At 40.4% G+C, this 13,076-nt stretch overlaps 1 protein-coding gene across 1 annotated transcript in view; it reads left to right on the forward strand.

Annotated features, from left to right (window-relative positions):
- Positions 1–663: 663 nt before the first annotated feature.
- Positions 664–13,076, forward strand: part of LOC133580131 (cGMP-dependent protein kinase 1) — a 441,177-nt gene continuing 428,764 nt past the window's right edge. The window contains exon 1 of the mRNA XM_061934558.1: positions 664–920. Coding sequence (XP_061790542.1) covers positions 664–920 — 257 coding nt within the window. The remainder of the gene's footprint in view (positions 921–13,076) is intronic.

The following is a 13,076-nucleotide window of genomic DNA, read 5'->3' on the forward strand; positions in this document are numbered from 1 at the left end:
TGTTTACATTGTTATTGCCTTCTGGTTAGCTAATGTTTGCCCTGCAGGTAATAGTCACTTTTCCACCCCTTTATATATTAGGTATAGTTGTAAGTAAAAAAAAAAAAAGGTCAAAGACAAAGCTATTCGGGTTCTTGTGAGTATATACACTTCACACTTGTATAACTTTTGCACTACAGTCCCAGTCCAAAGATTGCATTGTTATAATTGTCAAATCTGATCGTGTCTTTGCCCAGTAGTGCCTTACAGATGCTTGCTTGGTGTGCACTATTAAAGGCACAGTCCCTGGTGTGCGGTATTAGTAGTCTATATATGCAGGAGCTCTCTAAACACAAATATTTCTGTCCTCTCGCAGGGAGGAAGAGGAGGAGGAAGACCTGGCTGAGAGCTGCTGTCATTGGTTTTCTCAATGAGACATCAGCAACACTCCCTCCCTCTTTTCGCTGACAGCCTCCCGGCGGCGGCTCGACGTCGCTCCCATCAGCCGCGAAACAAGCACGTTCGCTCGGCCAGCGGCGCGGCGAGACTCGAGGCGTGGGGAGATTTTTTTTTTTTGGGCACGCCGAGCATTCTCCACCCAGTGCGTGCGTGCGTGTCGCTCGGAAGCCGGAGAGGGGGGTTGGGAGAAAGCGAGACCGCGGGCAAGAAAGTTGCACGGCGACCATGAGTGACCTGGAGGAGGACTTTGCCAAGGTTCTGCTACTCAAAGAGGAGAGGATCCGGGACCTGGAGCGCCGCTTGTCGGACCGGGAGGACGAGATCCAGGAGCTGAAGCGCAAGCTGCACAAATGTCAGTCGGTGCTGCCCAGCGCGCAACTTATCGGCCCGAGGACCCGGCGGGCGCAGGGCATCTCGGCCGAGCCGCAGACCCACCAGGACCTGCTCAGACAGACCTTCCGGAGATACGCCAAGACCGACTGGTAAGAAAACCTCTCCTCTCCTCACGTTAGCGGAACTTTGTTCCCCCCATTCGGTCATGAATGGAGCATCACTTGCATTCTCTGTGCCGATGACGCAGCTTGTGGAAGAGCTCCTAATTGATCAGATCCATCACCGGGTGGGAGTCCCCCGGGGGCCCAGACGGGAGGAAGTGTGATGCATTATTGGCTTTTAGTACCCGAAGTGCATGTCTGAGGATATTTAATACTCCATTAGAAGACTTACACCGTGTTGGACCATATGCTTCCTCCTTTTTTGAGTTTTTTTTTTTTTTTTCAAGCTGCTTTAAGGCTTGTTTGGCCTACATTTGATCACGTGACTTGTCACTCAGTGTCCATTAAACATCCTAAATGTGCTTTAAATAGATTTGACACATTTGTATTTATTTGTATGAAGGGGCGCCGCTAGGGATTTTGGGCCCCATGAAAATAATCTTTACAGGGCCCCCAACACAACACAGTCTCATTATTTTTTCTGTATTATAATGTCATCATCATTAGGGGCAGGCCCGGCCCTAACCAATCTGGCGCCCTAGGCAAGATTTTAGGTGGCGCCCCCCCACATCGGCATTGAAGTGTATATACTCACAAGAAACCGAATAGCTTTGTCTTTTACCTTCTTTTTTTTTGCTTACAACTATACCTAATATATATCCATCCATCCATCCATCTTCTTCCGCTTATCCGAGGTCGGGTCGCGGGGGCAGCAGCCTAAGCAGGGAAGCCCAGACTTCCCTCTCCCCAGCCACTTCGTCCAGCTCCTCCCGGGGGATCCCGAGGCGTTCCCAGGCCAGCCGGGAGACATAGTCTTCCCAACGTGTCCTGGGTCTTCCTCGTGGCCTCCTACCGGTCGGACATGCCCTAAACACCTCCTTAGGGAGGCGCTCGGGTGGCATCCTGACCAGATGCCCGAACCACCTCATCTGGCTCCTCTCGATGTGGAGGAGCAGCGGCTTTACTTTGAGCTCCCCCCGGATGACAGAGCTTCTCACCCTATCTCTAAGGGAGAGCCCCGCCACCCGGCGGAGGAAACTCATTTCGGCCGCTTGTACCCGTGATCTTGTCCTTTCGGTCATAACCCAAAGCTCATGACCATAGGTGAGGATGGGAACGTAGATCGACCGGTAAATTGAGAGCTTTGCCTTCCGGCTCAGCTCCTTCTTCACCACAACGGATCGATACAGCGTCCGCATTGATGAAGACGCCGCACCGATCCGCCTGTCGATCTCACGATCCACTCTTCCCTCACTCGTGAACAAGACTCCAAGGTACTTGAACTCCTCCACTTGGGGCAAGATCTCCTCCCCAACCCGGAGATGGCACTCCACCCTTTTCCGGGCGAGAACCATGGACTCGGACTTGGAGGTGCTGATTCTCATCCCAGTCGCTTCACACTAATATATAATGGGGTGGAAAAGTGACTATTACCTGCAGGGCAAACATTATCTAACCAGAAGGCAATAACAATGTAAACAAAAAACACCTGCTTAAAAGATCTAATACAAATGTCCCTGAGGAATGTAAGGTGGGAGTACTGTAATTACCTAACGTTACATTATTATTTTCCATAACAATTTAGCCCCCTCCACAATATTAACCCGACGTTAAAACAGAACTAGCTATTTATTGATTAGCAATTGCCGAATCATGTAACATTAGCTTAATGCTAAAAAGCCAGGTTACTATCACATTCTGTAACAGACAAATAATTTCATGTAGGCTACCTCTGTCTTTTTCTCGTTTCTCCTCCTCTTCTTTTCTCTTTTTTTCTTCCCTGGGCACCTGACAGTTTTGGCCGTTTTGACATCTTGTGTTGATTTTTTGATGTGGTGACGTCCAAAAAGAGTCTTGATACGGGAAGGGAGGGGGCGCACCGGGCGAAGGGGGGGTGGGTTGTAATGTTGTAACAAATAATATTTCTATTATATAGGCTTTACTTTGCATTTTAATTAACATGGGATTATTTTTTGTATTTAGAAATAATAGTACCAACTTTTTTTTTTTTTCTCCAACATTTGTGGCACTGGCGTGGCGCCCCCTGATGGACGGCGCCCTTAGCATTTGCCTATACGGCCTATGCCACGGGCCGGCCCTGATTAGGGGCCTCTCTGGGCCCCCCTCCATCATGGGCCCCTAGAATCCGTCTCCTTTACCCCCCCTTTTCGGCGCCCCTGTTTGTATGCACACTACACTGTAAAAAAAAAAAAATCCTATTTTTACGGTTAATTTACTCTAAATTTATACTGTAATTTTCTATTTTTTTTAAATAGTTTATAAAACTGTACAATTGAAGACATTATCTGTAAATAAACAATCCGCCTGTTATTTTAAGTAATATGCCAGTAATGACAAACTATGTATATTTCTTTTTTTTTTTTTTTTTTACAGAAAAATACCAAATTAATTATACATAGCATTTTCTGTTTTCTTAAATTACTTTCAAATTCATGTAAAATTAAGATATTTTTCCGCAAAACGTTTCATGAAAATTTCTGTAAATACAATGTTTTTGATCATTATTTGGTTTACAATGTTTTACTTTGATTTTATGGTTTTCGTTTGGCAGCCGTAGCTGCCAGTAGATGACCGTTTTTTTTACATAATTTTTTTGTACAGTGTAAGTTAATAATGACTGAATTAATTAATTAATTACATATTACAAAACTGTTGTATACTAATTCATAGATGTTATTTTATTATATAAAAAAGGTCAGTAAATGATTCTATATATTTGTAAACGCTTTGAAGTGGGAAAGGGGTAGGATTAAATAAGCTTTGCTTCTTCCTACTCCTTTTCGGGCATGATGTAAAATGAAATGATATGAAATTGTGTGATGTATTATGATGTAAGTGTGTTCATGTTCGAAATAAACTAAAGAAAGAAAGAAAGTTACAGTTAAGGACATGCGTGCGTTATTCACAGACATGTCCTATTCTGCAATGTTTACAAAAGGTAAAAACCTAACTGCAAGGATTAATCAATTCGAAACAAGCTTGGATTGTTATTCTCTTGCTTCGATTAATTGTTCATTTAGTGTAATTATTAAATATGATCAAATCCGTACCGCATTGAGTGCCCAAAACAAAGAAGCAAATTGAGTGTACATGAGAGCGGTGGTGCATGTGTGGGTGCCGTGATTCGTGTGGCGACGAAACGGCAATATTTTCTCAAATAAAAAAACAACAAAAAAACAAATTCCTTAAGAGACGCATTGTTTTATCCGATTACTCGATGAATCGCACAAACTAATCGATAGGTTACTAAAATAATCAAAACCTAACTGCAACGAGAAGAAACAAAAGTTAAAAAAGTAAAAGTATTGTCACACACACTAAATGTGGTGAAATTAACCTTAGACCTTAGACCCATTAACCTTGTTCACCCCCTGGGGGGTGAGGGGAGCAGCGAGCAGCAGCGGTGGCCGCGCCCGGGAATAATGTTTGGTGATTTAACCCCCAATTCCAACCCTTGATGCTGAGTGCCAAGCAACGAGGTAATGGGTCCCATTTTTATAGTCTTTGGTATGACTCGGCCGGGGTTTGAACTCACCACCTACAGATCTCAGGGCGGACACTCTAGCCACTAGGCCACTGAGCAGCAACAAGCGTCGATTTTTGTTCTCTTGCGTCAATTCATCGTTTATTTAGTGTAATTATCAACTATGATCAAATCCGGACCGCATTGAATGCCCAAAACAAAGAAGCAAATTGAGTGTACATGAGAGCGGTGGTGCATGTGTGGGTACGTGATCCGCGTGGCGACGAAACGGCAATATTTTCTCCAAAAAATGAATAAATGAATAAATAAATTTCCTTAAGAGACGCATTGTTTTATCCTATTACTCGAGGAATTGCACAAACTAATCGATAGGTTACTAAAATAAGCAAAACCTAACTGCAACGAGAAGAAACAAAAGTTAAAAAAGTAAAAGTGTTGTCACACCCACACAAACTAGGTGTGGTGAAATTAACCTCTGCATTTGACTCATCCCCTTGTTCACCCCCTGGGAGGTGAGGAGAGCAGTGAGCAGCAGCGGTGGCCGCGCCCGGGAATCATTTTTGGAGATTTAACCCACAATTCCAACCCTTGATGCTGAGTGCCAAGCAGGGAGGTAATGGCTCCCATTTTTATAGCCTTTGGTATGACTCGGCCGGGGTTTGAACTCACGACCTACCGATATCAGGGCGGACACTCTAACCACTAGGCCACTGAGCAGCAACAAGGTTAAATTTTTGTTCTCTTGCATCGATTAATCGTCTATATAGATTAATTAATAAATATGATCGAATCCGGACCGCATTGAGTGCCCAAAACAAAGTTTCCAGGCGGCCACTGCAAATTGAGTGTACATGAGAGCGGTGGTGCATGTTGGGGTGCCGTGATCCGTGTGACGACAAAACGGCAATATTTTCTAAAAAAAATGGTATTAATGTAAACGTGTTAGGAGTGCAATTTAAATGTTGATATGCAAGCAGAAAAAGAAATGTCCTTAAATTTGGCATTGTTTTTTCCGATTACTTGTTGAATCGCACAAACTAATCGATAGGTTACTCTGTTACTAAAATAAGCCATAACTGCTACCCTACACATTTTTTTTTGTTAGAGGTTGAAAAATCTGACAAAATTGTTTAGAATTTTCAATATAAAAATACATAAATGTTTTCAAATTTTTTATTTTGTTTTTGTAATAGGTTGAAAAATCTGCCAAAATTGTTTAGAATTTTCAACATAAAAATACATAAATATTTCCAATTGATTTTATTTTATTTTTTATTTTTTGTAAAAGGTTGAAAAATCTGCCCAAATTGTTTAGAATTTTCAACATAAAAGTACATAAATATTTCCTTCTTTTTTTTTAATGTAGAAAAATCTGCCCAAATTGTTTAGAATTTTCAACATAAAAGTACATAAATATTTTTTTTTTTTTTTGTAAAATGTGAAAAATCTGCCAAAATTGTTAAGAATTTTCAACATAAAAGTACATAAATATTTCCAATTTATTACCATAATTATTATTTTTTTGTAAAAGGTTAAACAATCTGCCAGAATTGTTTAGAATTTTCAACATAAAAGTACATAAATATTTCCAATTGATTTTATCATTTTTTATTTTTTGTAAAAGGTTGAAAAATCTGACAAAATTGTTTAGAATTTTCAACATAAAAGTACATAAATATTTCTTTTTTTTTTTTTGTAAAATGTTGAAAAATCTGCCAAAATTGTTTAGAATTTTCAACATAAAAGTACATAAATATTTCCAATTTATTACCATAATTATTATTTTTTTGTAAAAGGTTAAACAATCTGCCAGAATTGTTTAGAATTTTCAACATAAAAGTACATAAATATTTTCAATTCATTATTATTATTATTTTGTAAAAGGTTGAAAAATCTGCCAAAATTGTTTAGAATTTTCAACATATAAGTACATAAATATTTCCAATTTATTAATATTATTATTATTATTTTTGTAAAAGGTTGAAAAATCTGCCAAAATTGTGTAGAATTTTCAACATATAAGTACATAAATATTTCCAATTTATTACTATTATTATTATTATTATTATTTTGTAAAAGGTTGAAAAATCTGCCAAAATTGTTTAGAATTTTCAATTTAAAAGTACATAAATATTTCCAATTTATTACTATTATTATTATTATTATTTTTGTAAAAGGTTGACAAATCTGCTAAAATTGTTTAGAACTTTCAACATAAAAGTACATCAATATTTCCAATTTATTTTGTTTTGTTAATTTTGTGAAGCTCCCCTGCTTGAATCATGCGGCATATGATACACTTGTTTAGTTAGATGGCAATTTTATTTTTTAAGCTACAGAACAGTATACATTTTTGGCAAATAAAAAGGTAAAAAATGGGAAATTAAATTAAAACAAAATAAAACAATACATCAGTATATACATTTTTAAATCTAAACAAAATAATTAGATTTTTTTGTTGTTATTTCTAATCGATTTATGGCACACCCGTTCTCAAAGTGCGTACTTCTTCTTATAAACAGATTAAACCATAATAATTTCCTTCATTTATTAAAAAATAAAAATCTTATTTATTTATATATTTTTATTCAATAAATATAAATGGACAAACAAATTAAACAAGCAATAAAGCTACTTTTTCTCAGTGTAGTTACAAACTTTTGAATCTATTAGAAACAACCCATTCACACACCAAGCCCTGTGATGAGGTGGCGACTTGTCCAGGGTGTATGCCGCCTTCCGCCCGATTGTAGCTGAGATAGGCTCCAGCGCCCGCCGTGACCCGAAGGGAATAAGCGGTAGAAAATGGATGGATGGGCATTCACACACCAAATCAAATCAATAATTTTATATTCTCAAAATAATTCCGCTACCTTTTAAAAATGAGAACAAAACACCTCGATTTGATAAACATTAATAAATTAATTTACATTTCTCCAAGTGTTTCTCAGAACTGATCATATTTTCTTATTAACTTCTTAAGGCCCAAGCTGTTTTTTTTACATGCTTTTTTTTATTTATCTTTGCTATTTGGGCTTATTGAACCCTAATTAGAATAAAAACTAAGACTCATCTTTTGATATGATGTACTTAGTCCATAAGTACAAAAACGTGTACTTCATGTTTAGTGACATGCTAATTTTCATGTTTACACTTTTTTTTTTTCCAAATTCCATTGTATATTATACTCTTCTGATGGCAGTATAAGTGTCCACATAAGTGGCCATAAGACCCCAATTCAGTAGTGTACACAATTTTGGAAATAAAAACTAAAAGGTGCTGTCCACGCATGTGGCCACTAAGCCTCTAGAGGTTGTTTAAGGCAACTTTTTTGATACTCCTGCTCGTGCAGGCGTCCCTAATGAAAGGTCCGACACAAGTGTTTTGACGCAGTCATTTTTCAATCTCTCATAGGAGTCCTCATGTGCACCTAATGTTTTGCAAAGGCCAAAACCACTACATTGTGTTATGAAGTGATTGTCGGCCAGAAAGGGCAAGTCCTTATCTGCGAACTTTGCTTTGTTGAATCTGCAGTCTAAGAAATCAATTTAATTGATAAAGTCAAGGCAATCTTTTCCACAAAACTCTTGTCAATTAAGTGTGAAACAATCTGTTTTTTTATCTGCTATCTCAATGGTCACATATATGAGAAGGGAAATTGTTATGTAGAGACTACAACTTTGCACAATTGCCACTATTTAACAGGATTAATTAGAACGTAATCACACTTTGTCCATTTTATTGACAGAATGACCTTGGATTTAATCAACAATATTCATTTGGACTTAAGTGTACCATTTATAGTGACTCGAGGCTTCTTCACCGTGTGTCATATATTCATACTGTACATGGGTTTGACATGACGCCCCCGCCCCTCAGGACCTCCACTTCCCCGCCCTCCTACCATTAGTTCATGGCACCAACCGTCGGCGGCGGGCCCCGGCTCATCGGATTACCGCAACATGGAGCGACGGATCCTGTTTCTATTGATCTGCATAGGGAAAAGGGCTGAGCTGGATGGCTAGGGAGGTGAAATTTAAAGCCCGGAGGTGCTTTGAAGGACAGTGAGTGGGCCTTTTTGATGATGGCAGGATGTATGCTTGATGCTCTGGGTAACATGCTGAGATCTGTAGGTTCTCCTCTTGACTCTGTAGGTCAGAAACAAACCGGTAACATTACATGTACTGTCGGAGGCAGATATTTACATATATCCGAATTTAAGTTGTACTTCTTTCATTTCTTAGTCATATTTGAAAACAGCTCGTGTTTTCCATTTCTTCTCTTGATGCTCGGTCAGCAAGTATACTGTGTGTGTTAACCTTGAGTTCTTTGGAATGTGTTTTGACTAGCATTTGTTTTGTCTACAGAGATGGGACGAGAGAGAGGGTGGTGGGATCGGGAAGACAGACCATTTTGGGAGGCGCAATAGAATGTTCTAGGGTTAGACTGGTCTCAATCAATGTATATTGGCAAAGCTTTGAGAATATACAACAAAATACCTATTCTGTCTCTGGTGGTTTTTCAACTCAGCTTTAAGTGTCGGAAAGAACTTGGGAGCGAATTGTGACTTGAATTCCCTGGGAGGAACAACTGGTCCAAAACGCAACAATTTGGGGCCTCGTCCGGGCGACACGCTGAGAATTGGACACCTCTTACACTCTTCTGGACAGACTCACTAGTGGCCAAACAAAAACAAGGTAAGCAGAGCTTTTTTCTAAAAATCTGCTTTAGGAGTCTGTCTTGAAGTATGTAAGTCAAACACTGTTTGTACCCCAGACACAGAGTAGGTGTTTTGTACGAGACGGGGATGTGAGAGTGGACATTTTGATGGATTGATTGCATTTCTCCCTTGTCCGCCATTACAAAAAAAGCTGTAAATAAGTGGTCATCTCGCGCCATTGTGTCTCGACTACCGTGACGGGCAGTTTCATTGACGAATAAACTAATAGTTGGGTGTAGCTCACCCTGGGTCATTGGTCGTCGCCTAAACGAGGAAAGGGTTTCCAGACCCTTCGTCTGGGACGAAAAATTCTGAGGTAAGGGTTTCCAGACCCTTCGTCTGGGACGAAAAATTCTGAGGTAAGGGGTTCCAGACCCTTCGTCTGGGACGAAAAATTCTGAGGTAAAAGAGACAATGGCTACGGAGTGTGACAGACAGGAATGTGATGGCGGTGGTAACGGGTAACTGCTAGGCTCGGAACATTTAACCAAATTGTTTCGGGGGCCACGTTTCCAGGAAGCTAAGGACCCAGGGGACCGGACTTGTTACTTCACTATTTTGTGTAGGACAGTGGTTCTTAACCTGGGTTCGATTGAACCCGAGGGGTTCGGTGAGTCGACCTCAGGGGTTTGGCGGAGGTCAAGACACAACCGACTCATCGTGTAAATACAAACTTCTCCCTATCGGCGTATTACGGATACGACAACAGCTGACTGATTTGCAGGTGTGTAATTTGTTGTGAGTTTATGCACTGTGTTGGTTTTGTTGTTTGAACAAGGTGATGTTCATGCACGCTTCATTTTGTGCACCAGTAATAAAACATGGTAACACTTTAGTATGGGGAACATACTCAGCATTAATTAGTTGCCTATTAACATGCAAATTAGTAACATATTGGCTCTTAACTAGTCATTATTAAGTACTTAATAATGCCTTATTCGGCATGGCCTTATTATAACCCTAACCCTCTAACCCTAACCCTAACCCTAACCCTAACCCTAACCAAATAACTCTAAAGTAAGTCTTTGTTACTTAGAATATGTTCCCCATACTAAAGTGCATACTTGCCAACCCTCCCGGATTTTCCGGGAGACTCCCGAAATTCAGCGCCTCTCCCGAAAACCTCCCGAGACAAATTTTCTCCCGAAAATCTCCCGGAATTCAGGCGGACCTGGAGGCCACGCCCCCTCCAGCTCCATGTGGACCCTCCAGGTCCGCATGGAGCAATGTTGTTGTAATATATTGAGTTGGAGGCAATAACCAGGCGAGGTGATGAAGTACGTCTCTTTACTGTAGACTTCAGAACAGACTCACACACTTGACGTCAGGTGCGCAACACCACGTAAATCGTTGGCCAACCAAAAAGTAACCCCAGTACGCTATAGCCAACATTCACCAGGAGATGGCAACAGACAAACATAGATAACTCTATGACATTCCTCCCCTTTTAGAAATGTAGACGATACTTAAAAGAAATAAACAACCCAAACAAAAAATGCAGCAGCTCAATTAAAAAACTGTATTTAAGCCACATTTTTTTTTTTTTTTTTAGTACTGAACTTTTAACCCACATTTGTAAACAATAACATGCTTATTATACAAACAGTATTTGTACACCTTTAACACAGGTTTTTATACTGTCTTCAGAGATTCAGTTTTTTTGGTGGTACTCGAAACCTTTCTGGGTACCTGCAAATCACTGGTGGGGTTTTTGTTGTGGGTGATCTGGGTTCTGATGATGGCAACTCAGCAGCCCTTGAATCTGGTTCAATGGTGAGACTAGTTTGTGTCTGACTCACTGATGGTCCTGATGATGGTCCTGAAACAGCACTGTCCAGTTGTACTGATGGCACATTTTCTGCAACTGGTGGAGACTAGATAACTGGCAGTCTCTCCGTGTTTTCTCGCCATGGTAACATGTGATCCACATGCACTGTGCGCTGTCTCTGTCCCTCTTGATAGATAGATAGATTGATATATATAAGTATTTCTTATATATATATATATATATATATATATATATATATATATATATATATATATATATATATATATATATATATAAGCAAATACTTGATACTTTCATTAATATATGAAATACTTGACTTGGCGAATTCTAGCTGTAAATATACTCCTCCCCTCTTAGCCACGCCCCCAAACACGCCCCCCACCCCGACCACGCCCCCCCCCCTGCCCCCCACCTCCCGAAATCGGAGGTCTCAAGGTTGGCAAGTATGCTAAAGTGTTACCAAAAACATATAACTTTGTCTTGAATTTGAAAAAAAACGATCCATCCACAGTCCCCACTTTGCTGCAAATCTCTGTTTTCTTGCGGTCCTCAGTCTCCTCCTGGATACAATGTGTATCCTTGCTGAGAAATCAGTACAGAAGTCCTCCATTGTTGTTTATCTTGTCCTGTTCTGACCGATGCATTTTAAGACGGCCTGGATTTCAGTTTTCATTCTTATTTAAAGTAGACTCTGAAAAATGATCTTTCACACTCTCCACTCTGTTTTCTTGCGTTCCTAAGTCTCCTACTGGGTAAAATGTGTATCCTGGCTGGGAAATTGGTACAGAAGACCCTAGTTCTCCTTCATTGTTGTTTATCTTGTCCCAATCTGACCGATGCATTTTAACACAACCTATATTTCAGTTTTCATTCTAGTTTGAAGTTGAGTCTAAAGAATGATCCACTCTGTTTTCTTAAAGTTAAAGTTAAAGTTAAAGTACCAATGATTGTCACACACACACTAGGTGTGGCGAGATTATTCTCTGCATTTGACCCATCACCCTTGATCACCCCCTGGGAGGTGAGGGGAGCAGTGGGCAGCAGCGGTGGCCGCGCCCGGGAATCATTTTGGTGATTTAACCCCCAATTCCAACCCTTGATGCTGAGTGCCAAGCAGGGAGGTAATGGGTCCCATTTTTATAGTCTTTGGTATGACTCGGCCGGGGTTTGAACTCACAACCTACCGATCTCAGGGCGGACACTCTAACCACTAGGCCACTGAGTAGGTACCACTAGGCCACTGAGTAGGTTTGCGTTCCACAGTCTCCTCCTGGATAAAATGTGTATCCTGGCTGGGAAATCAACACAGGAGACGCAGTTGTTCTCCATCGTTGTTTCTTTAGTTCTATCGTCCCATTCTGACGAATCCATTTTGATACGGCCTGGTTTCCCCAGTTCTTGTATTTTGAAATGGACTCTAAAGTACGATCCATCCACAGTACCCGCTGTTCTGCAAAGCTCTGTTTTCTTGCAGTCCTCAGTCTCCTCCTGGATACAATGTGTATCCTTGCTGAGAAATCAGTACAGAAGTCCTCCGTTGTTGTTTATCTTGTCCCGTTCTGACCGATGCATTTTAAGACGGCCGAGATTTCAGTTTTCATTCTTATTTAAAGTTGACTCTGAAGAATGATCCTTCACACTCTGCACTCTGTTTTCTTGCTGTCCTCAGTCTCCTACTGGGTAAAATGTGTATCCTGGCTGGGAAATTGGTACAGAAGACCCTAGTTCTCCTTCATTGTTGTTTATCTTGTCCCGTTCTGACCGATGCATTTTTAACACGACCTATATTTCAGTTTTCATTCTATTTTGAAGTTGAGTCTAAAGAACGATCCACTCTGTTTTCTTGCGTTTCTCAGTCTCCTCCTGGATAAAATGTGTATCCTTGCTGGGAAATCAACACAGGAGACACAGTTTTTCTCCATCGTTGTTTCTTTACTTCTATCGTCCCATTCTGACGAATCCATTTCAACACGGCCTGGTTTTCACAGTTCTTGTATTTTGAAATGGACTCTAAAGTACGATCCCTCCACAGTTTCCACTTTGCTGCAAATCTCTGTTTTCTTGCGGTCCTCAGTCTCCTCCTGGATACAATGTGTATCCTTGCTGAGAAATCAGTACAGAAGTCCTCCA

The sequence above is a fragment of the Nerophis lumbriciformis genome, linkage group LG02 (assembly GCF_033978685.3).
Source record: "Nerophis lumbriciformis linkage group LG02, RoL_Nlum_v2.1, whole genome shotgun sequence".
In the NCBI taxonomy this organism is placed as follows: Eukaryota; Metazoa; Chordata; class Actinopteri; order Syngnathiformes; family Syngnathidae; genus Nerophis; species Nerophis lumbriciformis.